General features: G+C 38.8%; 1 protein-coding gene across 3 annotated transcripts in view; it reads right to left on the reverse strand.

The window, feature by feature from the left end:
* TPPP (tubulin polymerization promoting protein) overlaps window positions 1-27,384 on the reverse strand; it is a 73,252-nt gene that overhangs the window by 15,933 nt on the left and 29,935 nt on the right. For all 3 annotated transcript variants that reach the window (XM_027662873.1, XM_027662874.1, XM_027662872.1), the window contains exons 3-4: window positions 15,239-15,392; window positions 3,333-3,523 (exon numbers count right to left, since the gene is read on the reverse strand). In XM_027662873.1, coding sequence (XP_027518674.1) covers window positions 3,333-3,523; window positions 15,239-15,392 — 345 coding nt within the window. The remainder of the gene's footprint in view (window positions 1-3,332; window positions 3,524-15,238; window positions 15,393-27,384) is intronic.

Raw genomic sequence — 27,384 nt, forward strand, 5'->3', positions numbered from 1 at the left:
AGTTATAGTCTGCAGCATGGTGCACAGGAAGACAATATGCTCTAGAACAATTCAAGGGCTGAAAATGGGGCACCTCCTGCACCTTCCCAGCTGTCCCTTCCCATAACCTTTGAGGTACCAGCTGTACTTACTGTCCTGAGAGTTGAGGGAATAGCAGACGACTAAGAAAATGTACTTTGCCTCATCCCCAAGCAGGCCTGGAACTTAAGAGCTAATAATCAAGCTAGTATTTAGACTTCTAATTTCTGACAGATCTTAGTGGAAAAGTACAAGCCTAAGTAGGTGGCTGAACCCCTAAAACATATAGCCATTATCTTTCACACCAAGTATGTAAAGATTTTTCTCTTTTACTAAAGTACTATCTTTCCAACCACAACTTTTCTTTGTAACTGTCATATCAGAATGACCTCTTTTCATGCACCACTTCGAGGTTTAAAACTATCAGACTGTAGAAACGAACAAGAAACAAAAAAGTATGTTCCTGAAAATAAAATACTGCTATCTGAACCATCTTCTCGAGTCCTGATCCCAAGCTTACCATGCCATTGAAAGAATTTCAAAGTTTGCATCACATCCTTACAAAGTGCTTTGGTTCATGGCAGGGATTTTATAATGCACAAGCAGCACAAAGTAAACTCTGGCAGAACCCCAGCACGTCCCATCAGAGCAGACAGTGTCAGCTTGGATCTGTCTGCACTCTCAATTCCTTTGCATGCCTTCTATCTTATGAATGTCCTGGTCTCACTCACTTTGAACTAACAACTTAAACCTAATTATACCTTAAAACTTTCCTAAACAATCACTCTTCCTGCGTGGCAACATTCTGGCATTATTGACACGCTGTACTTGGGTACCTGAGAAAGCCTGTCCCTTGTGCCCCTCAGGTTCAGTGTCACCTGATGTGCCAGAAAAGGCAGCTAGCTAGCAACAAACAGACAGCCCAACAGTGTGCTGACAGGGCTCTGCAGAAGGCTGGACTTCACCCTTTATTCAGGCTGGGTCCAGATCTTTTCAGTTACCACTGAGTTATGAGTCAATGAGTCTTAAAGTCAGTGGGATAAACAGGGACACTGGTTTTACCTGTAGCTTAGCTGAAGGCTTTATCAAGTGTTAGAGGCTCAGCCTTTTTATTCATAAAAAAACAGGACTTTCCTGGAGCTTTTTTCAGATGCACAGGCACCAGTGACATAGAAAAAGGTTCTCTACATTTAGACAGTTCACTACCATGCCAGAATAATTCTGCCATTGTTGGTATCAAGTATGCTAATTTCTGCTTTGGGGTGTGACAGGTCACCAGTGCAACACACAAATGGATAATCTTTCATTCCATGGACATTTTTCTTCAAGAACACTGGGTAACTCTTGGAAGGGTTCACAAAGTTGGATGCTTCTCATCCTGAGCATCCTTACATACACCAAAAATCTTCCAGAGCTGTCCATGGGAAAAGCCGTTTAAATATTTACAAGAACATGTGCTGAGTTTTGGCAAACTTCCCTCCCTCTTAAAAACAAAAGCCAAAATAAACTATAAACAAACAAAAAGATCTCCAAGTCCACAAGGAAGTCCTTGCCTTTTGTTTGCTATTGTTGTTTTGGTTCCAGGATGATGTATGGGCTCAAAGGGTTACTGAAGGCAAAGTTACAAGAAGGGCTACCACACAATGTCAGCAAAACAAAGCATGAACAAAGTAAGGGCTGAAAACCAGTGCTCCCTTTCCATACATTGGCCAAATACAAACTGTTGACCTGCAAGGCACATGACAGCATACACTGCTCACCTAAATGTATGTACTCTGAGTGGGATGCTGATACAGGAGGGGGGAGAGGGAGAGCAATACATCTATTAACCTTTATTCAGAATTGAGCATGAAAATCAGTGCATGATTTTTGAAAGAAAGCAAATCAGAACTGCAAGCAGTTGGTTTTGAATACTGAGTATCTTTCATAACTTTAGAGAATCAGGGTAATACATCAGGTACTTGTTTGGCTCCTGCAGAAAATTAGAGCGGCCTTTTCTCCACTTTTCAGCCAATATTAAAAAAAGCTTATTTTTATTCCAATTAATTTCTTTTGGTATTCTGGGCCCCAGGAAGGTCACACTCAGCTGCCTGTACCTTAAGCCTGTGGGACTGATTCTCCTGGTAACAGTGGAAAGCTGTCCCAGCAATACTATTACTCACAAGTTGGGCAGCAAAAGTGAACAAAGAATCCAAGCCCTTGGCTTAAAACAAATCTAACATAAAAAGTAGCCCACTTATAGTGGCATATTTTTTGTGGGCAAAATGCACCTAATTACATAGATATTAATTGTAACTGTTCTTATTCCAAGGGGCTAGAAGATGCCCCTACATATATTAGAGCTTAAAGGAACTATGTGCCAACATATGTGCACAACAACATTCATTTAATTCATTCATCTAATTGGCAGTGTTTAGTCAAAACCAGTATTTCAAAGCATTATTAGTTTAATGCCCCCTTCATTTCCAATGTGAGGCAGTGCAAACTTGAAAAGAGACTGCAAAAAGCCTTAACAGACTTTCTTAGTAATGTCTTGTTCCTCACCTCTCAGGTTAGTACAATAGCTCCATCCAAATCCAGCCAGTCAGAACCATGCTACAGTACACACAGTAACAAGCACAAAGTACAGACAGAAGGAAAGCAAGGGCTGGTATTTTCCACCTCTTTCTGTTGACATAAAATACTTTAGAACCTATACTGTCCTAGAAATAACTTTTTTTCAGTTTTTCCATGAGTGGTGTATGACAATTACAGGATAGCACCTAGTATACTACAACCACTTACTCCCCAATAGTATATTGTTGAATGTTTTAAGGAAAGTGCCAGATCCCATATAAGACATTTTAAAAAAAATCCAAAACAACAGTCAAATTAAACTGCATAAGTAATACAATATTCTTCAGAAAGACTGCTATGAAAGACCCTCTTTTCAAGAGGTTCTTTTTGGCATCCTCAGGGCAACTGGACATTTAGGAATGTTTGAGATACTTTGCTTGAACAGACAAAGTGTGGTATAACTGCTCTTGACTTCAGCTTTGTTGTTTGTTGGGGGTTTTTTGTCTAAATCTCAACAAAATGATGTATTTTTGTACCTATATATTTATTTATTTTTGCCAATATATGCATGAGGAATGTAATGAAGTGGCATTGTGCTGCTAGTAGCTCAGCAGATGTTGAAATCAGTTCCAGTTCCTGAAGACAACTTCTTGACAATATAGTCTCAACATTCACAATAACCAAAACGTGGGATTCATAACATCATTCTTACAAATATATACTCTATCCCCTTCTGTGTTGTAAACCCTCAGCCTTACTTGTTTCCTTGTACTTTATGATCGTATGTGCCTGCATGCTTATAACCAGATACATATCCTGAGTTATCCACCAGATCTTCTCGGCCAGCTCTGCCTTTTCCTTTCCCACTGGCATCAAATCTCTCTTTGTGAGAACCCGTGAATTTTGAAGTATCTGTAAGGCGTGATACAGTTGGAGATGAAACGGTTTTCTATTAAAGAAACAAAACAAAAACACGCATCAGAAATCAATTATTCTTAATACAGATATTTGTACATGTAACCAACACTTAAATATTTGCTAATGGCAAAGACTATGTAAATACTCATTTCCAGCAAAAGGAGACAAAAAATATTTGTTTCTTGCCATTACATACAATGACAATAATCATATAGCAAAGAAGAAAATAATACAAATTATGTCAAAACCTTTTGGAAGAGACTTTGAGTATGAGATACTTCTGATTAATAACAAAGTTCTAAGCAACAAAGATATGAAGAAGTGATAGGAAACAGCCATGTTCAAAATCCATTATGTCAACATTGAAGCATAAAAGCCTGGCTCCATCAATACAGAAAAAGTAAACCAACACAGCTAGCTCTTAAAACATACAGTTTTCTTGTTCACATTGACTTGGTAGCACTTTATAACCAGGAAGACTCTAAATGAAAGACAAAAGTAATATTCAAATATTCAAATTATATCCAAGGGCAATGTGAGAGAAAATTGTGCGCAGCTATCCCAGATACCAGCAGCAGAAGGATTTAGGAATATTTATTTCTGAAAGCCAAGAACACTGACATGATGGTGTTATCTACAGCGGGCATGAAAAAATGTGCTTTTTCCTCTCTGTGCCTTTTTAGAGGCTGCCTGCCCCCCCTCGCAGGGCCTCCAATGTTGTCTGTAAGAATTTTATCTTTTCAGGGAGTTAACCTCTCTGTAAGGCAAGAGAAGAAAAAACATCAAACTGTCAATGGGAAGATATTCTGTCCCAGGCAGCAAAGCTTCCTTGAGTAACATAAATTCCCCCCTCCTTGAATAACTCTTCTCAAAAAGGTCTTCTAAACTTACAGGCAACTTTTCAAATAGTAATTAAACTTACCATTATGAATTCTAAGAACAGCAATCTGTCCTGAGAATTAATTTGGCAACAACCAGAGTTTCTGAGAGTTCTCTCTAAATGGGACAATACAGTATGTGCACATCTAGGTAAAACTGATTTTCTGTAAAGTAGTGGTATTTAAATACAAGGAAAGTAAATATGTGTTAAGTTTAGTTACTATTTCAAAAAGAAAGACTACAGCTTCTGCTCCTTTATTTCAAAGGCATGGCACAAAAGGTATGTAATACCTCAATTTGTGCCTCAATACACAAATTACAATAAAAATGCATGAGAATTTTTGTACAGTTACATATCTGGTAACATACATAATAAAACCTATTTGAGTGTAATATGAAAGGAAATGCATACATATTAACATGTAAGAAGAAACAGTCTAACAAGGATTAAAACAATGTCCCATGTCAATAAGGAAGGATGTTCCCAAGAAACTATTCCCAGGATACCATTCCCAGCGGTAAACTTGAGAAATGTGCTGTTTATATCAAGACACCTGCATTCCAATAAAACCATAACACAGATATTTATCAGAAAATCAAGGTGTATCAACATCTGGTTGCTATCAACAAGATGATAGCAACAAGTCTGCAGTATGCCACAAAAGCCTTTATGTTTCCTATTAGTCTCCTAGGAAAGCAGCAACATATTTCAGACCAACAAAGAAAACTGAGGGTGGGCAACAGCTTGGCAGATTAAAAAATATGATCTTTTTGTCTCAAAAAACAGTTAAACAAAACCTAAAACCCCAGCACAAGGAGAGTACAAATCCAGAGCAAAAACTGATGTGATCCTGCATCCTGTTGTCTTTCAGCCCAGGATGGATCAGAAGGCTTTCTGCATCACAGGAGCCACAATATGTGAAATGAACATTAAGGCAGTAGTTGCAAGGCAAATATTCTATCTCGTAATTGATTTTTACTCAGTAAGAACTGCAGCCTTTTCCTAAGTTGCATGGAAAATTACTGGTGTGCCCCTTCCCATATGTGACGGAATATTACAATTGAAAGATGGCAATCCCTGTTGGTTTGCTGTTGGTAAAATTTCTATGAAATGGGAGGCTCACTTTGATTCCAACAATGCAAAATTCAAGCAATTTTAATTCCTTGCACATTATGCTCTCACTCCCTGAACTGATACATCTATCATCTATAAAAGATCAGAGATAATGAGATGCCACTACAAGGCTATGCAGAATACCCAACTCTCATTTTTCTTCTTTGTTTTCATCATTCTTATGACGAATGCATACCCATTAAAAAGAAAATACTACTTTCTCTTTAAGGTTGTGTGAACATTACACAGAAAGGCCAAGTGCAATATAAGCATCCTTTTAAGATGCTTTCATTCAAAAAAGCCTTTGTAAATACAGAGTAGAATACACAATGACTTCATATCCATCTTGGACTCCTCAACCAGAAGCACTAGTGGTACTGTATATTACAGAATCATAGAAACATTTAAGCTGGAAGAGATCTCCAAAGGTCATCTGGCCCAAACCCCCAACCCTCACCTAGATACAGTTGTCCATGAGCATGTCCAGACAGTTTTTGCATATAACCAAGGATGGAGACACAAGAAATTCCCTGGGCAATCTATGACAGTGCTTGGTCACCTTCACAGGGAAAGAGTGTTTCTGGATGTTTCAGTTTGTGCCCATCACCTCTCGTCCTGTCACTGGGCACTACTGAAAAGAGTCTGGCTTCATCTTCTTTTGCACCCTCCTTTCAAGTATGGATGAGATTCCCCCTTGAGCCTTCTCTTCTCCAGGTCAGATACTCCCAGCTCTCTCAGCCTTTCCTCATAGGAGAGATACTCCAGTCCCTTCATCATCTTTATGGTCCCTTGCTGGACTCTCTCCAGTAGCTCCACATCAGTCTTCTACTGGGGAGCCTAGAGCTGAATACAGCACTCCAGATGAGACATCACCAGTGCTGAGCAGAGAGGAAGGACTCTGTTTGCATGGCAATACTTCTAACGCAGCCCAGGATACCAGTAGCCTTCCATGTGGCAAGACCACCTCTCTGGTTCACATTCAAATTGGTGTTCACCAGGACCCCTAGGTCCTGTTCTACCAAGCTGCTTTCCAGCTGGGTGGCCCTCAGCATGTACTGGTGTGGGGGCTTGTTACTCACCAGGTGCAAGACTTTGAAAATCTCCTTGCTGAGCTTGCTGAGATTTCCTGTCAGCCCATTTCTCCAGCCTGTTGGGCCCCTCTGTATGGCAACATCTGCATGACCTATCAGCCACTCCTCCCAGCTTTGTGTCATCAGCCAACTTGCTGAGAGTACTCTCTGCCCTAACATGCAGATGATTAATGAAGATGTTAAATAAGACTGGACTCAGTATGGTCTGCAGGGGTACACCACTAATTTCCAGCTGCCAATTATACTTTGCACTGTTCATCACTACCCTCAGGGCCCGGTCATTCAGACAATTTTCAATCCACCTCACTGTCTGCCAATCCAACCACTACAGCACCAGCTTGAGGGGCTGTGAGACTCTTATGAGAGACCATATCAAAGGCCTTACTGAAGTCCAGGTAGACACTATCCACTCCCCTTATGTACTGGGCCAGTCATTTAATTGTAGAAGTTTATCAGGTTGGTCAAGCATGACTTTCCCTTGGCAAAGCCATGCTGATTACTCCCGATGACTTTCTCGTCCTTCATGTGCCTGGAAATTATTTCTAGGATTAGCTGTTCCATTACTTTCAGTGTCCTAAGGTTAGAAGTTTATTCATAAAGATTCCTCTACGAGTTGATAACTTATTTTTAGTGAACCGCCTTTATGAAGTGAATGTGCAACAAATTCTTTTTATCAAAATCCCTTTTCTGTTTCTGAACAACAAAGCCAACTATGTAGACTAAACTGGAAGTCAAGAAAAAGGTAAAAAAATTAAAAGGGTAGCTGTGAGCTCATTCTTCTGTGCAACCCATCTGCTCATTATTAACTGCACAATAGTGCTGGGAGGCAAATAAAAAAAGGGGAGTGGGAAAGATGACCATCCCTCCTAAATGAGGAGAAATGTAGGAAGAAATATAGTGAAGAGCACAGAGGGCTGGATGAAGACAGTTTCCATGTTAGCAGGTCACTGCTCTTCCTTCTTTTTCACAATGAATCACACACAAATGATTCTGTCTTGTCATATAGCAATAGCTTGAACTTCTAGAGTAAGTTATATAATCTCTCTAGTTACATTATTCTAAAGGCAATAAATTCCTTCAGGCCAATCTCCTCCCTTCCTTTCTGTTGAGATCACAGAAGCCAGCATTTTCATTCTCATTCATACAGTTAACCAAAGTTTTCATATCACAGAAGATGCACATGAACTTTTTTTTTAAACTTTCTCCTAAGAGAAAAGATTTACTCAGCAAAACAGAATCACATACAATCATTAAATGTTCCAAAATGAGTTTATACAGTGAATCAACCAAAGGAATTTTCCAAAAATATCAAGACTTCTCTGTTCTCCAAGATCAACCATTCTTCTCTTCACTCAGTTATTTCCATTAACACAAGCCAGCAGCTATAGTTTCAGTGTCTTTGACTCTATCAAAAGAAGAGATCACTGACAGAAGACATGTTTACTCATCAAACTATTTTTTAATGGTATCTTGCTCTGGGCCACTGTGCTCCCCCAAATCTTAAAAAAAAAAAGTATTTTAAAAATGGCTTTTGCTCCTTCACTGTCAGTTTCCAACCAAAGATGTGGTCACATGACCTCCAAGTTCACAAAAATATCTCAGTTGAGTCAGGAAAGGTATGTATGCCTCTCGCCTCATTTAACTGAAACTCCTCACACACTAAAACCTCACTGAGAAGATCATAACAGGCCACAGCCTCAGGACCAGCTATGGGGAAAATAAAAAGCCATTTTACTTGGACCAGTAGATTTGCTAATTTAAAGCAATCATGCATTTTTTGCTAGCAATTCAGTATTTTTCCTCACCTTGTGTCACTGTCTACAGAAATGTGCTGCTAAGACAGCATGCGGCACACATGGAAAAGATAACAGAAGGGTGTTTATTCAGACTCAGAAGAAAAAAAGGAGAGGCAAATTTTATTCCTGTCCTCAACAGAGGGGTAATGTTCAGAAGAAAACAATAATAGGTATGATTTGGAAGATGTGAAGTTCCAACTAGCATCACAGATTTCACACTAGACACATGAGAAAAAATTTTTCACTACTGTCGTTGCTAAAGCATAGAAAGAGTGGGGGACACTATGTCCCTAAGGATTATCGAAACTTAAAATCACAAAGTCATTGATCAATTTAGGTTGGAAAGAACCTTTGAATATGAGTCTTTATCTAGCATAAAGCCCTGCTCATAGTAAGAATCAAATAAAACTTGTATAGAAACTTCTCCAGTCAAGTCGTGAACACCTCCAAAGACAGGGGTTCCACAGCCTCTCTTAGCAATTCATTCCAGTGTTTGACCACAGTGTAGGTAAATAAACAAAACAAAAAATTGCAACATCTCATCCAAATTATCCAAATCATTCAAATTATGTTCCAACTTCTGTCTGTCTAGAACAGTCCTCAGATCAAAGACAGGAAGTGAAAGCTGCAGAGTCTTTAAACCCTGAAAACTTTAACAGCAGTACCACATTCTTCCCTTGTCCTTTCTTGTGAAAGACAACTCTGCAAACTTGGGCAAATTTTGCCTTCTACCTCAAGATAACTGATGAATCAAAGAGCACTTTACACAGTCCATTTCAGGGGTTGGACTTGATGATCTTGGAGGTCTTTTCCAACCCAATCTATTCTATGATTCTATGAAAAAGGAAATGAGAGCACAGAAACCAAAACCATGTATTTGGTCTACACTACTGCGGAAGAAGATAGTTTGCTGAAGAAAAGCACATTCACTGAAAGCCCTGCTGCTGCACTGTCTTGGTTTGTTTGCAGCAGAAAAACAGGATCAATACAATTAAGTCAGCATGCATTTTATGGACGCAACAGAACCTCTAACTCAAATTTTGTGTCAAAAGTCTAGAAGCATCCTATGAAGCTAGTGCTACAATCATGAAAATAAGCTAACAGTGTAAGAATACAAGATTTCCCACACTTTCAGGACTTTTCCTTCCAGAACAAAGGTGAGGCAAAGAAGAAGGAAGACGATTTGGTGTTGCTAAGGTACTGTTCTCCAGTTGCTGTCAGCGTGCATTGCCATCCCTTTTACAAAGCACATAGCTTGAAGCACCAAGTGAATGCCAAGGAAGCTGGAGCGTCCACCTTGCACAATGCAAAGGGCTGGACAAGCAGGTCAGTGCAGCACCACACACTTGCAGCTGCATAGTTCTCCTTTCAGCAGCCAGCACAATCCCTGCCAAGCTCTCAATACTCGTGTGCCGTGCAGCTCTGCACAGAACATGGCACCATTCCCAAAAGGATCTCCAGAACCAATTACTGGGAAGTAAAAGCAGCAGGAAAAGCTACTGGACTCCAGGAATATCAAACGTTCAAAACAGACATGGAGTGCACTGGTTTTCACAATGAACTCATGGCTCCACTGAAACAATTTTGCCTCAGGATATTTTCCACTGCTTGCCACCACTCACAAAGATTCAGGTTTGATTTAAAGCTGTTCCACAGCTTACGCAGAAACTTACTGCCTTGATGCTAAACCCTGCAGTTAGGTTTTCTGAGGGTTCTGTGCCTGAATTACAAATATCAGGCACAAATAAAATAGTACAGAAACTTTCCCTTCCTGCCTGAGGCAGTGTGCCTTTTTAATAACCAGTGCTGAGGGCATCTGCACTGTTGAAAATGCTGGTGATAGGCAGGAGGTGAGGTGCTCTTGTTACTCCTCACCAGAAGGGTACACATCCTCAGATGGAAACCTCCATGGTATTCCTGGCTACACTCTGATAGATTACCCTCCTCAGTTCTTCACAGAAACTGAATAGCTTCCTGCATTTTCTCCTTCAACCATAAAACTTCAGTATCTAACAGCATAGATAACTTTCTTCCTAGAAAAAGTTGCCATGGAGATTTCTTTATGTAATTAACATGTTCTGATATCCTTCAGAATCAGCACCAACATTCGTAATCTTAGCAAGGTCTTGAAAATTACTGATCTGCTGCTAACATCTACAACCTTTGCAAAAATGAGAATCTAAAGCTGACTATAAAATGGGGGGAAAAATCTCAAAGGGAAAGGTTTTCCTTTTGAGTGGAGGAGGGATTATACCAGAGTTCCATACCATAATTATATTTATTTTGGTTTTAAATTCATGGGAATACATACACATGCAGTAAAAATCTGCACAAAGTCAGAAAGAGGTTCAAAGAAAAACTGGGGTTTCATTCATGTTCCTTCATTTTAGCACATGCACAGACACACACACACAGACACACATAGAAGCAATCCAACCCTAACCCTAGTCCTTCCCTCTAAGATTAGCCTTCAACTCCAGCTCTCCAGCATTTTAACAGTACACAAATCACTACAAATAGTCACTACAAATCATGGGATCTAACAGTCTGATTAACATGACCTTCCGCAAAGTTGAAAACAATGTGTTAACACTTCTCTGAGGAGTTTTACATTCTTACTGATAGTGAAGACAAAACAGAATAGCCAAGATAGTACAGAGTAATTTTTCTTTTCAATGAGTGTGTTGCTGAATCCTTGAATTTAATGTTATAACCAGTCTTTAATGAGACTTGTTCCAAAGCCAGATGCTATCAAGATAAACCTTTACATACATCACAGTCCCTCTTCCTCATTTTCCCTCTGTATTTCCTGAAGGGCCTCTATTCATCCAGTGCAGCACTCCAGCCAGGAGAGCTGTCTTACCACACTTGCAGAATCTCAGTGAGGTTAGTAATTTGTCCTGCTTTTCCCATGCTATTTGCTTTTGTGTGCAGGCATTTGAGATGGGCCTCATGTCCTGCTGCATTTACAGATGGGCAAGAGCCTCCTTTGTCAGGATTGTCACCTAGACATACCTGCTCTGCCCCTTATGATCTTTTATCTTCAGATTATGGTAACCTTCCATACCCAGTCTAATAATCTCCCCAGCAGATTAGTAAATCTAGTTTGCAAAGATACTACACTTTGGTAGAGTTATTCCATCTCTGCTCAGTAGGCCTCATTCCTCTGTCCACAGAAGCCAAAGCCTCCTCTTCAACACAAGCCATACTATACAGTCCAATTCTCCTTCCTGGACTGGGAAGATAAGATCAGAGCTCCCCCCTCTTCACCCTCATCCCTTGACTTCTGTAGTCTCTCTTTATATGCTCCAGGTTACCTCCAGAGCAGTACTCCTAGTACCCACAACAAAGAGGTCCGTGTTAGAAGGCTGGACAAATCTTGTGAGTGCATCTGCAATGATCTCAGATCCTGGCATCCACCAAGCAACAAAACTCCTGAGACATCAGGTGAGATGAGAAAATACATGCCCTGATCATCCACAAGAGGAATCTTCAGTAACTACCTGTGCCGGGTACCCATTGCTTCTGACACCTGGTACAGCACTGTTGCCAGAGTATGGTGACACCCATTACAGAACAAGGAAGTGTAATAGTGCACGAGACACTCATATTCAGGATGGCAAAAGTCGTGATCCTTCGGTAGTCAGGGATGCCTCCCATGACTGTTCACTCAACTCCTTTTCAGATTTTGGCTAACACACAGCTCATGCTAAGGCCTGATATATGATGGGAGCAGCACCATTAGCACTGCTGTAGGCAGTACTCAATGGACTGGAAGAGATAAATATCATCATGCAACCTTCTGCCACCTGCAGCCAAAATTCTTGCATACTGATTGTCTGGCAGCCCCTTCAGAATCCACTAACTTGAGGAAATTGTATAGACCAAAGTTCCAGACTGAGAGGTACAAAGAGATCAGCTTATCCAAAAGGTTTTTGAAGCAGATCCTAGAGCAGACAGACAGACTGCTAAGGCTTTTGTCCTTCTACAGCGGACACTCACACCTCAGTAGAAGAGGAAACAGAGTGGGGGGAACCTCACTGTAGGCTAGACAATCACTCTGTCATTGTTCTTCTTACATAACTTTTAAAAGTTAGAGTCCAGATGACGATGATTATATTGCATGCTGATTATTAAGAATTTGACCTGATCTGCAGAGTGTTCAGGTGACTGAAAAGTACAGGTAACTGCAATTTAGGTAATAATATGAAAGCAATCCTAATTGGTAGAAATTAAGTGTAATGAAAAAAATCTTTCTATAGTAATAAAGCTCTAATTATAACTACAAACCTGTGGCCAGTTCTCATTCCACCAAGGATCCTTAAAAGAACCTGCCTGCTCCCATAGTGAGATAGTGCTGGTTGGCACTATCACTCATTTTTTTCCCCTTTTGTGTGAACACTAAGTTCAGGCTCAGTTGACTTTGATGGGTCTTGTTGATACTCACCAGTGCTTAGAATACTATATGTATTCTGAAATTGGAGAATTGTAGGTGGAATAGATCTGTGACTGCTGCCAGAAGTCACAAGCTCCCAGTCTTTTCTATCTCCATAGTCTCCATCCACTTACTTGGTCTCCTCTAGCTGTCACTCCTTCCTCACCTTGTGTAGGTTGAGTTTTCCACAAATACCATGTCAGTCTTCTCTTCATCTTTCCCATCAATCTGGAGCCTCAGGGTCTTGACCACAGCACATTTCCCACAAGAGAGGCAACCACTGCCATGACCTCCAGGAAGACACAGGAGCTCTGAAGCACAGGGCCTGGATATAGGACTCCTTCCTATAGAGCCAAGGACTCTGATGTGCTAACGGCAGTCCTATAGACTTCTACCAATGGATATCCATGCGCTGGACAGTATATCCTGCAGCTTTTTCAGACTACTATTGCACAGTCTTCAAGCAGATCCACATAGCCTTAAGTGGAATTTCTAGGCCTCTTTGCACTTCTGCTGCAACACCTGTTTTGTCTCATTTACCACACCTGGTGGGCTGCACTCTGGCTTCCCTGCTCTTTCCCTAACAGGTCCATTTTTGTGAGAATTCGATCTTGCCCACATCACCATTACCCTAAGCACCCATCACCTAGCTTTTAAAGTGCTGTCACTGCTGTACTGCCTTGCCATCCACACTACTCTCACAGGAAATGTGACTGGATTGAGCCCCAAATACCCTGATCTGGATTTGAAGTTTGCCATCCTGTCAGCAGGTTTGAATGAGATCAACCTAGGTCTCTTGCAGTTGAAATTATTCTGCATTTCTATGTCAGGGACCCTGATGAATATACATTGAAGTTCAACCGGTTTCATTTTAAGAGCGAGCAATGACCAAAGCAAGTATCTGTTCCACAGGAGGTGTAGAAATGCATTCCATATTGTTATGGCACACAGCTTTTAGTACAGAAAAAGAAAGAACCTCAGTCTTGCTCTTGTAACCTTTGTGTAGAAGTGAGGATAACTAAAAGGCCCTAGACTTCATTTACATGTCTGATTATAAGCTGTCAAAGTTACATGACCTGCACTGTATATTTTATTGACAGATCGAATGAGCTAATAAAGCTACCAGATTCATTAACCCCTATCCCTTTCTGTTGTTTTTCTTCCTGTGTGACCAAGTCAACCATACATCTTCTGTTGCACATTAGAAAGCAGCCCAAAATTCACTCAGTTTCACTGTCTGGCTGCTGAGTCTTCTCAACCACATCAAGCAGGGATTTCTGTAATTCCATAACATTCCGAAGGAAAAAGAAAAATAATAAAAAGAAAAAGAAAAAAAACACCTTCTATCACAACATACACTAAAATCCTCATATGAAGGTAAATTTTCCAGCTGTCCTTTGAAGCAGTGTTGCCACTCAGTACAGACATAAACCCTCCCCAACTGCCTCCCCAAAATACCTAATACAAAAAATAAGAAGCTAAGACACAAAAATCCCCACATGCTGCTGAAGTATTCTTATCCACAAGCTTCACTTAATCATGCTTTCAACTCCTTCCCTAATATGTTTAGATTAATGTGTCAGTAGTCATAGTTAAGTTTTCTGTCTGGAACTTGAACCAAATCTATAACTCAAAAGAGATCTTTCCACTTGACATTTACACTGATCATTTGTACAGAACAGATTTCTGGAAAGATTATATTTTCATTCACCGTTCTAAAGCCAAAATTCAGGAGGATCACAAATTTTAAGCAGATGAACTAAACTGACAGAACTATTCAAGCTGATGGTAAACACTCCAGTATGTCCTACAGGCTAAAAGCTTGCCTAGCCTGAGCATTTAAAAGGACAACCAAACTTATGTAGAGTAGGTTTTATAACTTCCTTTTCAAACATATAGCTTAATATCAACACTTTAAAATGAAAAAGAAAGAACATTATAGTTCTGAAAGACTTGGAATAAACAAAAAACAAAGACCATATGATAATTTTTCTCAGATTTCCAGTGTTCTGGGATTCACATGATGCAATTAAATGTATTTTATGATGTCTTTAGTCTTTGGCATTTCACACAACATCTTAGAACTGTTTAATGAGGTTCTAAATTTAATTTCCTTCTACTATCTTTGATTTGGATACATCCCCTTCATGAACATTTCTTTGTTCTAATCATACACAAGAGCTCAGAAGTTTCCTGACAGTGCTGCTAGGTGGTACTACAATTCTGAGTAGAAGCAAAGACAGTGCCACACAAGAATACATAGTAGTGCAATACTCAGCTGTTGTACAATCTTTGCTCGCAGTAGTTGTTGCCTGTGGGCTTCCAGAGGAATTGGATTTGTGGACTGTAAAGGGAAGCAGGTGAATACAACAACACTGCAGTGGAACAAAGGACAGTTAGAAACAGTCTGTCCATTAGATCAGTAACATACCGTTACTCCAGATATAACTGGGCCTTTTCCTTCAATTAGTTTATACATTTCTTGAAGTGCCTCCTCTTCACTCTTGCCTTTAAATCGCTTCTTGGCGAGTTCTTGAAGAGCTTCCTTAAACTGATCAAAAGTAATAGTTCTGAGGGACTTTCCCCTGTTGAAACAAACAGCAATTGAAAGAAATTACAAGAGAGCACAAAAAACATTCCTGAAATAGCAGAATGGCTTTGGTTTACCACAGTGTACAACAGAAAACTGCAACAGAACAGGAAGACCCATGCAGCCTATTTATGGCATCAAATAAAACATATCCTAGGAACATCACTTTTGTTTTTTATGTACATCAGTAGGACAACACTTTAGAAACTTCCCTTGACGAACATTCAGAAATAAAGAGGAAACAGAGGGACCTGATCTGCTGTTAAAATGCCTGCAGCTCATCAAGTCAAGTATAGCCTCATTTGGTTGATCACATGTAAAGCCTGCATGCATAAAACAATAACTGAAGAATCTTACATGAGTCTTGTTATTTACTACTTTTTATTCCTCTTTGAATAACTGTTTATCATATTATTCAGAGATCACTATTCATGTAGTCACAAGTAAATTAAGAATAATGCTACTGCATAAAGCAAACTATTGAAAAACATTTAAAAACTTGAAATTCCTCCTGTCTTAAAGACTGACAAATGTTTTAAATGACACATTTAAATTCAATACCTGTTTTGCTTCTTAGACCATCACCATCAAAAAACATTCACAGGTGCACGGAAAACACAATAGCAGTCTGATAAACTCACAAAGCCCCCAGAAATTCAGAGCTGAATACTTGCTGTTGTTTTCACTAATAGGAAGACCATACTTCCACATTAGTAAATTACTTGCTTACATTTACTTTTAGTGGAGGGGATTTTGCTATAGCAGTGTATGGTGCAAAATCTGACCAACAGGAAATTCACACTTTACAAACACCAATTTATACTGTCATTCCCACAGATCTTTTTTGGCCTGCCAGACCAAAGGGTTCAACTGATGGAACCCAAAGAAACTCAGTATTCACTACAGAGATGTGTTTAAGCCAAAGCAGGTTAATACATGTCTGTTTTCTAGAATTTTTAAATATTCTGTTTAGGCAGGAGATAATGTTATGGAGTACACACTGGTCCATTCTATTCCCTAATACAGAACTATATTTAGTGCTCATCATTTTAAAATTCAGGTATGAGGTCACAGCATTAGTGAGTTTAAAAAAACTCCTATTTTTTCTTTTCTATGAATTACAGCAGACACAAACTGCACCTCTTCCTGTATTAGTAAATTACAGATTCCCTGATCTTTTGGATAAGACTTTACACCCCAAAATTTTGCCATATGTTTTAAGCTAAAATTTAATAGAAACATCTTCAAAAAGATGTTTTGATACTTACACTGATATAATCTTAAATAGGACCATCTTTAAAAGCAGAAAATGTTTACAGCATTACAAAACCCTCAAAGTCAAAGTAATATTTGAGAGTCCATGTTGCTGGGAAACATGCTACTACACATGCTGCTTGAGCATTTCTTTTTATGCCAATTTAGAGAGCATTTCAAGCAAAAAAATTTTTTTTCAGGAAAAAAAAAAACACAGCCACCACCACACAACCCAGACCAGTCCTTTCAACAGTGACAGCTGTTTATGTAGGAATAAACAATAGATGCTAGGATAGAGAAAGTGTACACTGGCAATAGAAATAGCGGGCTAGAAAAACTATGCATAGAAATCTAATTTTATTTCAAGTGTCAAAAAGGCCACTGTGAAGAGCAATTCAACTATCTGTCATCAATTTATCTTTGATCTTCTCTTAGACACCTTCTGTGGTCAAGTCCCTGTCAGCTGAAGGTGCCTCCATTGATGAAAAGAAGTGAGATTTCTGGTTTAGAGACCACCAGAAATGATTCCTACTTAGAAGTGACTCCTACTTCAATTAATTAAACACAAAACAAAATTTTATCCCAGGCTTTCAAAATAAGGAGAAATTGGTTATTCACAACAAAATTCAACACTAACAGAATGCTTTACATAACCAGCAAAAGAACATCACAACAGTAAAAATGCAGAATATAATCCAGTATTTCATTAATCAGAAAGACACATGGAATAAACTGCAATTAACTACTTGGAATTTCTCCAGGATTTTCATTAATAGGATTAACATCCCGCTTCTGATGAAACACATACAAGAACTTTTAACCAGCTCAAGAGGTCAAGACTTCATTTTGGTTTGTCTCTCATTTAGAAAAAGACAGCACCAGCAATCACTGCAAAACTTCAGCATAACAACACTCTAAGGCCCTTGTTCGCTACAGATTTATGGCCAAGTCTACCATACAGACGTTTCAAAGGTAATTTTCTGTAGCACATAGATTTAGCTTGGATCATCAGTCAGGATCATCACAAGGGAAAAGAGAATGATCACTTTCAGCAAAACCTGCTGTAATTCATGCTGACTCTTTTATTTTTCACAGAATATTCTGAGTTGAAAGGGACCCACAAGAACCATCGAGTCCAACTCTTAAGTGAAGGGTCCATACAGGGATCAAACCCACAATGTTGGCATTATTAGCAGCATGCTCTAACCAACTGAACTGATCTCAGGGTTTTATTAACACATGAAGAATTTTTAGTTGCACACTTATTAGTAGAAGAGCATGTTTGTTTGTTTTTTTTAATTAAAAGGAAAAATACATAAATAAGGCTGCTGAGAGGAACAAAGAACATATGGTCCAAGACACAGGTATACCTATCTCTCACATTTGGTCTTTTCCCTGTCACTTACATGGGGTAAGGAAATGAGGGGTTTTTTCCCTCCAACTTAAGGTGTTACCAACAAATTGGACACATATGTGACCAATGTAGTATTACAGTTGGACCTCAAAAGAAAAAGAAATGTACACTCTGGCTGATATTCTTTACCAGAAAACAACATTAACTGGAATTACACTAGAAACAGGACTGAAAGTAAAGGAATTTTTGCAACTATATTCCAAGTTTTCTAAATAAAGCAGCTTTGATTTTGAAATTCATTATCTTCTTCTAGACTTCAAAAATATCCCCACTCTTCCCCCCATCTATCACAATATTATCAAACCCACTTGTACAGCACCATAATTAACTAAAAAACTCTACAGTTGCATCATACATCAAGTCTTGTGGAAAACCCTAGGAACATAACTCTTGATTAAGTCATGTGTTCTGGCCTTTTTTTTTTTTTGTCAGGTATGGAACATGTATGCTATGTACCAGCATCTAAATTACCAAGTAGCAATCCTACACCCTTGAGCAGTTGCTGTCATCATTATTGTTAATCAGGACAGCACATTATTACCCTCTCTTCTGTCTGTACAGCCATGAGTTGAATGTATAGGAGAAAACAGACTAGGTAGAAATGACAGAGGAAGTCTCTCAACAAACCTCAATTTACACACTCTTAAGCCACAGGATCAGCCCCCTTCAGGTCCATAAAAACACCCTATGGATAGTGACTTCAAAGTACGATTGGATGGAAAATTGGACATCAGCTGGCAATGTTCGCTCACAGCCCACAAGGCCAACCATACCCTGGGGTGCATCAAAAGCAGAGTGACCAGCAGGTCAAGGGATGTGATTCTGCCCCTCTGGAGCACTGCATCCAGCTCTGGGGCCCCCATGAGAATGACACAGAACTGTTAGAGCAGGTCCAAAGGAGGGCTACGAAGATGAAAGGGAAGTAACACCTCTGCCACGAGGAAAAGCTGAGAGAGTTGGGGTTGTTCAGCCTGGATAAAACAAAACTCCAGGAGACTTTATTGTGGCTTTTCAGTACCTAAAGAGGTCTTATAAGAAAGATGGGGGCAGAGATTTTAGCAGGGTCGGTTGTGATAGGAAAAGGTAATGTTGTAAACTAAACCAAGGAAGATTCAGATTAGATATAAGGAAGAATTTTTTTAGGAGGGTGGTAAAACACTGGAACAGGTTGTCCAGAGAGGTGGTAGATGCCCCTGAACATTCAGGGTCAGGTTGGATGGGGCTCTGAGCAACTTGGTCTCATGGAATATGTCCCTGCTCACTGGGGAGAGGGATGGAGGTGGCAGGGGCAGTGGTGTTCAGCTAGATGACCTGTAAAAGGTTCTCTCCCAACCCAAACTATTGTATGAAAAATTATAATACTATGAACACTGCATAACACATAAGGCAATCATACCCCCAGTTTATTTCCAGCATTTTTAAATACCCTGTTCACATTCAGAAAACCCTTCCTAATACCAGCTTTTCAGAGGTCATGAAGCTAAACTAAAAAAACAAACACACCACAAAAGCCCCCAACCATAACCCCCTCAAATGAACTAATTTCTTTCTATTAAGCAATTGCTTCAAAGAATCAGCTTCTTTGTGTATATTTGTAACTTGTTTTCAGAAGCTCATTATACATATCTTGTTTCCATGGAAATAACAAAACAAATACATCACTTTCATTTTCCAAGCGTTACCAGTTCAAACAACTTGTCTGCAATTAAGTATGCCAAGGGTGATCACTCTACTCTTAACACTCCTCTCTTAGGTTTAGCACTCCAGAGAATTAATATAGACCTAAAAAGAAGATAAAATACTTTAGATTTAAAAAATATTAAAAAATCAGGCACTGGAAATGAAAATTAAAACTGACCAGAAAATGAGACAAAATGGAAAATAGTAACAAAAGAGGGAAAGTGGGGGAGAAAAAAAGGCTTTTACAAAACCAGACATCATAAAGTTGGCCACCTCAATGAAATGACATTAATAATAAAATTTTTTAAAGCCCTGTACTTTATTATGACACAAAGAAGCCTTTATGTTTAGAAAGGATACATTCTTACATACCATTCTATTTTAAGCTCTGCTTCTTACAAAAAACAGAATTACTCTAATGTATCATCCTTCAGTGGCAGAAACAGTGTGTTCATGGTACGCTAATGACACCCTCCTGTATCTATGCCTACATTTGGGAACGGAACGAACATACTCAGAAGAATTTTAGGAAGCTTCTCATCACTTCCCCTTCCTTGATGGGTCTCTCCACATGTGACCACTACAAATGGGGAGGTTCTGAACTAAAGTTTGGAATCCTCAGTTTGCTCTTGGAAGCCCAAGTTCACATCTATAAAAGCATCAGTTCTGAGTCTGGACATCAGCACAGTAAGAAGTGCAAATTATCAAACATTGGTCCAAATTAGATTGGAATAGCAAATTATGCAGTTTTCATTTGCAAATATTACTACTAGCAGTGTCCTGAGTTCGTAAGTGTGAAAGTGTACTGTTGCAAATTAATACTTCTGTGTTATTTGGACTTGAGTACTATTTGAATTAACAGTTGTCTACAATTTTAGCTGAAAAGAAAAGCTACACAAATACACTCCACATAAGTAAGACACAAAATCCTTGACCAATATTAGAGATCTTTATCATCATAGCACTAATACAGTTCGGTGTTAATAAGCAAAGTCTCCAACTTAATAGTTCCTGTCATAATCTCTGAGCTACCCCAAAAAAAGTCATTCCATACTCCCATCCCAAAAGAACATTTTTCAGTTTTCTTAGATTGAAGGGGGGAAAGAAAATGTAGAAATACTCAGAGAAGCTTCTATTTTTGTTAGCAGGTCAGAGGGAATTACAGCAGAATACACTAACCAGGACTGTTCTGCTGTGGAAATCATCATCTACCCACAAAGGTCTAAGGAGTAAAGTTTGATGAGGGTCTAAAAACCTCTAGCATAACTAGAGGTGGGAGCCCAACAATATTTTTCCATAAACTCTCATTCAAGGAGTTTCGTTTGTGAGGTTTATTTATTCTAAATTCACCATGGACTTGGGTGTCTCAGTCAACTGAGCAGTCGAGTAAAACTCAACAGTGTCTTTTCCTGTAGACTAGAACAAACAGGAATGCAGGTACTCCCTATATTTATTCCCTTCCCAAGGTAGTCTCATTCATTCAGAAGACAGAACAAAGGATTGCATTTGGTAAGAAAATGCAAGAGTAGCCTAGTTGTCCCAGTTTCTTGCCGGCACAATAAGCTTAATCAGGCCATTTCTGATTTGTAGTAGTCTCCCACATCCATGTAGGGTAACACTAACAAATAGTAAGAAGCATTCCTAAATTATCAGAATTAATCATTGAAATTATTCAAATTAATCACATAAAGGTGTCATGATAAATGAGAACAAGACCATTGTCAGACTTTTTACCCTATGGGCTAACCAAAAGCATATTTCCTATGACATGCAGACTAGACTTCAAACTTTAGCTCTTTCTCTTATCTTAAGCCATCCTAAACACTAACTACGGTTGAAACTTCCTGATTTTCACACAAAGACTTTTCTTATTTACCACTTTACAGCAGTAACTTTATGATTATTAGTAGGGTATTTCCCAAAGCATCCACTCCTGTTCGTTTAGTACAGTAGACACTCATTCTTTCTTGCTACTTGTAATAACACAAGTCTTCGTGATGTAGTCGATGAACATAATGTGCATTAATAACAACTGTCAGAGGTATTTGTATTGTACACATCGCCAGTTACAGGGTACTACAGATAAAATCTTTGAAGCAAAATAGGTTTGCACAGGTCTCTGCAAAGTACATCCTTCATCTAATGGATGTATTCTTTTTTTCCAAGAATGTCTGCTTGTAACGTTACCACCACAAAGTACAGGGCTGTTTAAGCTGGAAGTAGATTATGCCATAGGGCTAGCAGTTTTTTGGTTTTTGTTTTTGGGTTTTTTTGTAGTTTACAATTTTCACTTTCTGCTCTCTTTGGGCTACACAGCTCAGCATTTCTACTGGCCATCAGCCCCATAATTCATAGCCAAAAAATCCCAAACTAAACCTAGGTCCCTAGGTAGCGAACCAGGCTGGTAGAACCTTGCAACCTAATGGAGTATTTAACATATCTTGTGAAGGTCTGCTTTTTGCTATGTACCAGTCAAGAAAGAAATTTTAAAAATTAGATATACAATGCAAAAAAACTTATAAATGAAAAAGAGAACAGAGTTTCTTGGATAAAACTGAACAATGGATGACTAACCCAAAGCACAGGTTTGTGTATAAATTTGACAAATACAGCTGAAGACAGAAGAGCAAGTGAAGAAAGCAACAGCAGCAGGGGAAGAAAGCAATGGTAATACTATCAGGTTCTTTGCACTGCACTAACAGCTCTAAAGAGAGATGGTTTTAAAATACACAATTAAGATAACAAAACTTGATGTATCACCTTGCATCAGAGACTTCTGCACAATTAATGGGTAAAACTGGAATACTGAAATTAGACATCTGTATATTGATGTAAGCAGGAGTAATTTGGTAAATTGTCAGGAAAGAAGATATTCTTCTAGAAGATATCCTCAGAAAAATGATCCTAGGAAGAAGCTACAACAGAGATCTTTAGCTAACGTAGTTGGTTGCTTCTGGAACACAGGCACCTTAGAGTGCACGGCTATTTACCACAAGTGCATTCCCTTGAAGGAAAGAGTAGGACTGACAACGAAGACATCCAGACGACCTTCACAATTAGTCTCTCTCTATAATTTCTAACATCTTGGCCAAGTCAGACTTTAGGAGGTGGACTAGATGGCTTTATATACCCCCTGACCACAAGGCAATGCCATTGTCAGTTTTCTAGGAAAGAAAAACAAGACAATGTGAAATGCAGTACAAAATTCTCTCACTATATCACAGCAATAGTTGTGACTTGCAGAAACCTCTCTGGGAGTGGGCAGCAAGGGCAGAACACCTCACATCATTCACTCAGAAACTGAATCGGGAAGGGACAGTTTCCCTCCAGGTGCTTTTTGTCTCATTACTAAGCAAAGGTAAAGCAGAGTGTGCCTAGTTTGTTCTGAGTATCTGAAACTGGGATAACTGCCACACTGTGAAAATCTGAAGCAACAAGACTTCAGCAGCTCACCAAACCACCAGTAATATCTTTATCAGGCTTCATTGCAACTTAAATGTTTTAGGCTTCTCTCATGAAAACTCTCTTTTCCAATACTTGAAGTCAACCTTTCTCTCCTTTTGGTTTTATTTTTGTGGCATTTCCTTCCTATGTGCTTCACTTACAGTGAAAATTCAGTTCCACTAAAATAAAATCTGAAGTTCGAGAAAAGACAAACACAACAGCTATGAGCTCATCAGATAAAATAGGATTGGGAAGGGAATGAAGGGGGTACTGGAGAAAGAGTATGACTTGGCAAAAACATTAATAAGTAAATGCTTCCAAAAAAAGCAAATCTCAGCATGAACTAAAGAGGTTCAAGAGATTAATGGGACTTAGAGAGAATGAGGAAAAGAGAAAGTCCAAGCAGAAGGTAGGTCTGATGGTTATATACGGCTTAGAGGAAAAGACTAGCAGAATCCACTTATTTAATTTGTTTGGAGTTTTTTTCAGTTTAAGGGACCAAAAATAACGTTGCATTTGAATATTTAAAAATTAAGATCTGTGTGATCGTTATCTATTGATAAAAAGTTCCAAAAGAAGTATAAGAAAAACTCTGTGAAACCTGAAAAAAGCACATGCCCCAACTTACATCGAAGGAATTGCAAGTGTATTTCACATGACAGACATTGTACCTGAATTTGAAAAGAGATAGAAGCAGGTGCTACCAAGTACTCTGGGAGTATTTCAACTTTTCTTTTTATGGAAGAGAGATCTTTTTTTGGTTGTTGATCCCCTGGACTCAACGTAAAGAATGTAAAAACTGTACACACACAACTAATAAAAGACAGTAATTGTATCACTCCTTGGAATGCTGTGTACTCCTATGAAAGAATCCAGTAAGTGATATGCAACTTACAGATAATGTCATTCAGTAACACAGAAATTCATTGTTTAGGTGCATGAAGGACTGGTACTATTTGTCAGCACAACTTGGTAGAAATTAAGACAATAAAGGACATGCCAGAGGCAAGTGACATCAGCAGAAAGGTTAGCCAAAGTACAGAAAGATGTAGGAAATTCAGAGCAATTAAAACAAGAGGCTGGAGACAGGTCTTAGACCCAAATGGTACGGGACAAACTAGAGCTGAAGCAGAAAGACAAAGCCTCACAATCAGGGTTCTGGTATATATGCTCGTTTCTTCTCCAGAGGACTCAATTTATTTGTTGTTCTCTTTGGTTCTTGTCATCTTAAAGATATGCACTAGGCTAGGCACATACAGAGATTATAGGGGAATGGAGCAGAAACTAACCACAGTATAACAACCCAATACAGATCACATGCCAGAGACACTGCTGAACTATCCAAAATAAAAAAAATCCAAGAGGATGATGTCACAGTACTCATTAAGTCAGCCTCATACAAATAAATGAAAGCATCTAAGGATAGTTGAAGATTTACTAAGAGTTCTCAACAGCTAATCATTTAATCTGGCAGTCTTTCCCAGGCTGAGCATACTACACAAACTAATGGTAAGCTATTGTCACATAATAATACTTACATTTTATCTTCAGAAAGCTGAAGAGGCTGACACAGCTGCTACAGTTTCAAAAGCTTTCTGCTGTTGAAGTGCAGGGGCTTACAGCAAAGGCATTACCACTGAGAGGACAGGGCAAAGAACCAACATCACCTGTACTTTCTCTGCAATTTAAAGCAGTGCACATGAACTTACTGTCTGATAACCCAGGGAACGAAAAATCATATAAACAGATAAAGCATCCTTCTAGAGCTCACCAGCAATCCCATGTGAGCTAATATGCCTTATTCATGTCCCAGAACTAAAAAAAACCCAGCAGCTATGTTTATTTTGATTCACTTTCTTGATTTTACACTTAGTGTGAAAATATTTTGTTAAAAATGAGACCAATCAACATACAATGAAACAATATCCAGCAGAAAAACTGTTGAAAGAAAACTAGAACACCATTTGTTGCAAGCCATGACTGTGGGCAAGGCCAATGCTGCATGGCCCAACATCCTCTAAGCAAAAGTGAATGCATTTGATCCCAAACAATTAATCCATAGAAACTATACAAAATTGTTCATAAGCATGACTAGAACAAGATTCTCAAGGACAGCTTTCAGATTACTAGCTATTTTTCAGGACTTATATTATTAACCTGAATTCATATAAATACATGACACTCAAGACAGAAAAAGAGACATAACTTAGTGAACTTTCATGTTAGCACTCAGTCCCCTCAGGCTTTTGCCTGCTTTCTCTCTACATACAGTATCAATGTTTTGACTGCGTTGACATTCAGGGAAGACATTGCCTCTTTTGATGAGACTAGTTAACCAAGAACAGGACATGACATTTGACAGAAGAAAGAAAAATGAAATCTCCACAGCAGAAAACAAAGAGTCACATAAGATAGTGCTGATTTTATTAATGAGACTCAGAACAGAAAAGCTCAGTATCTCACTAAGAACTAGATATTGAATGATTACATGGTATGACATCTGACTCGATTTAGAGAAAATTCAAACACAAGGGGTCAAAGAACAATGGCATTATTAAATAGGACTAGACGTAGAAAGATCTTAACTCACTAAGTCTCAAGATATTAGAACTTAAATTATGCTTTCATTAAGAACTGAATTGGACCTTGAAAGTAAACCATTGACAAGGAACAGAATAATAACTGAATCCAAGTCTTTATTATTGGAATAACAGTGAGGATCCAAGCTTCCTTCTAGCAACGTATCATCCAAAATTTTTTCTCCTTTCAGTTTTTCCTTAAAGTTACATTAAAAAAAAAAACCACTTTTATGTGCTGCAAACTTTCCTAGAATTTCTTTCTTGTTTTCCTCCTGAGATTCTGTGATGTTTCAGCAAAAAGACTAGCTCCGTATCTATACAATGTCTAATATTATGAGGGATTTTTAATTCCCGGGCAGGAATTTTATAGCTACCAAAATGGCCATTTTGCCTACATTGGGCCAATCCACATCAGAGCAACATGAAAAGAACAATGTAAAACAGTGGCAAGGCAAAGGGTGAGTACTGTGGGTATATGTTTTTAAATCACTATGAAGCTCAAGTAAAACTGCAAGTGCATCTGAAACTTGTTCCTGTGGGGAAAGATATGTGCAACACTGTTTCAGTGAGGGCTCCAACAAAACTCCCATTCAGAAATTACAGTGGTCAATTTAAAGGAAAAAACTCCCTGGCTGAAGAAAACAAAAATGAAGGGAAAGGGATGAATGAAGCAACCTTGAACTCAAATAGAGCATATTCATTCTACTATTCAGGCACGGTAGCTGTTTGTTAATGACCATACTGCAAGACACAGCAAGTTTACTTGTATTTCTTGGCCAAGAAATTTAGAAAGCACTGACTGAGAGCTGAGGTAGCCAGCTCCAGGACATTGCTCCCTACCCTCCAAGTAAGTATTTCCAGTTAGAGACTGGTTTGGGGTGGGTTTTTTTTGAGAGAAAAGTGTAATATCACTTAATACTATAGGTAAGAAATACTATACATATGTTTCAGAAACAGTTTTGCATAGCTGAGGTGCTTGTATGGGTACGAACTCCGCTCCTTACTCCATCGAGTGCAAGAGCAGAATTAAACTTCATACAAAAGGCAGGGGTTTAAGCACAGCGCTCAAAAGGTGTCACATGATCTCTCAACCAAAAACATTCAAGCACTCTACTGAGCATGCGTGAGAGTACCAAAGACTACATCTCCCATAATACCTTGCTACATTCTTCCTGCCACACATAATAATTTAAACATTAAGTGACACAGCTTGATGTATTTGGGAACTGCATCCCAGCAGTAAGCAACTCATTGCTTACAAAAATTTTACTATGGCAGCCAGAGCATCAGTCTCATCTAATCCAAGGTGGAACTTTCCTTTAGATATTAATTACACAGAATATAAAACCAAGAGAGTTTTATCAGATTGTCTCAATAAGAAAACATCATTGTCAGATGGCTTTACAACAGCAAAATTCAAGTTTTTTAAAATTTCACAAGGTTGGATGCTTTTCCATGTCATATCACATACAACCACGAAAGCAATTTCTGAACCCAGTGACAGCTCAATAATAGTGAATACTCCTGAGTGGTCAGATATATTCTGGTAAGTAAAAAATTGTGTGTATGTAGGAGGGGTTGTTTCAGTGATCCTGATTACAGGGAAAAAACACGCA

Source organism: Corapipo altera, unplaced genomic scaffold (assembly GCF_003945725.1).
Source record: "Corapipo altera isolate COAL_440 unplaced genomic scaffold, ASM394572v1 359, whole genome shotgun sequence".
NCBI classification, from domain to species: Eukaryota; Metazoa; Chordata; class Aves; order Passeriformes; family Pipridae; genus Corapipo; species Corapipo altera.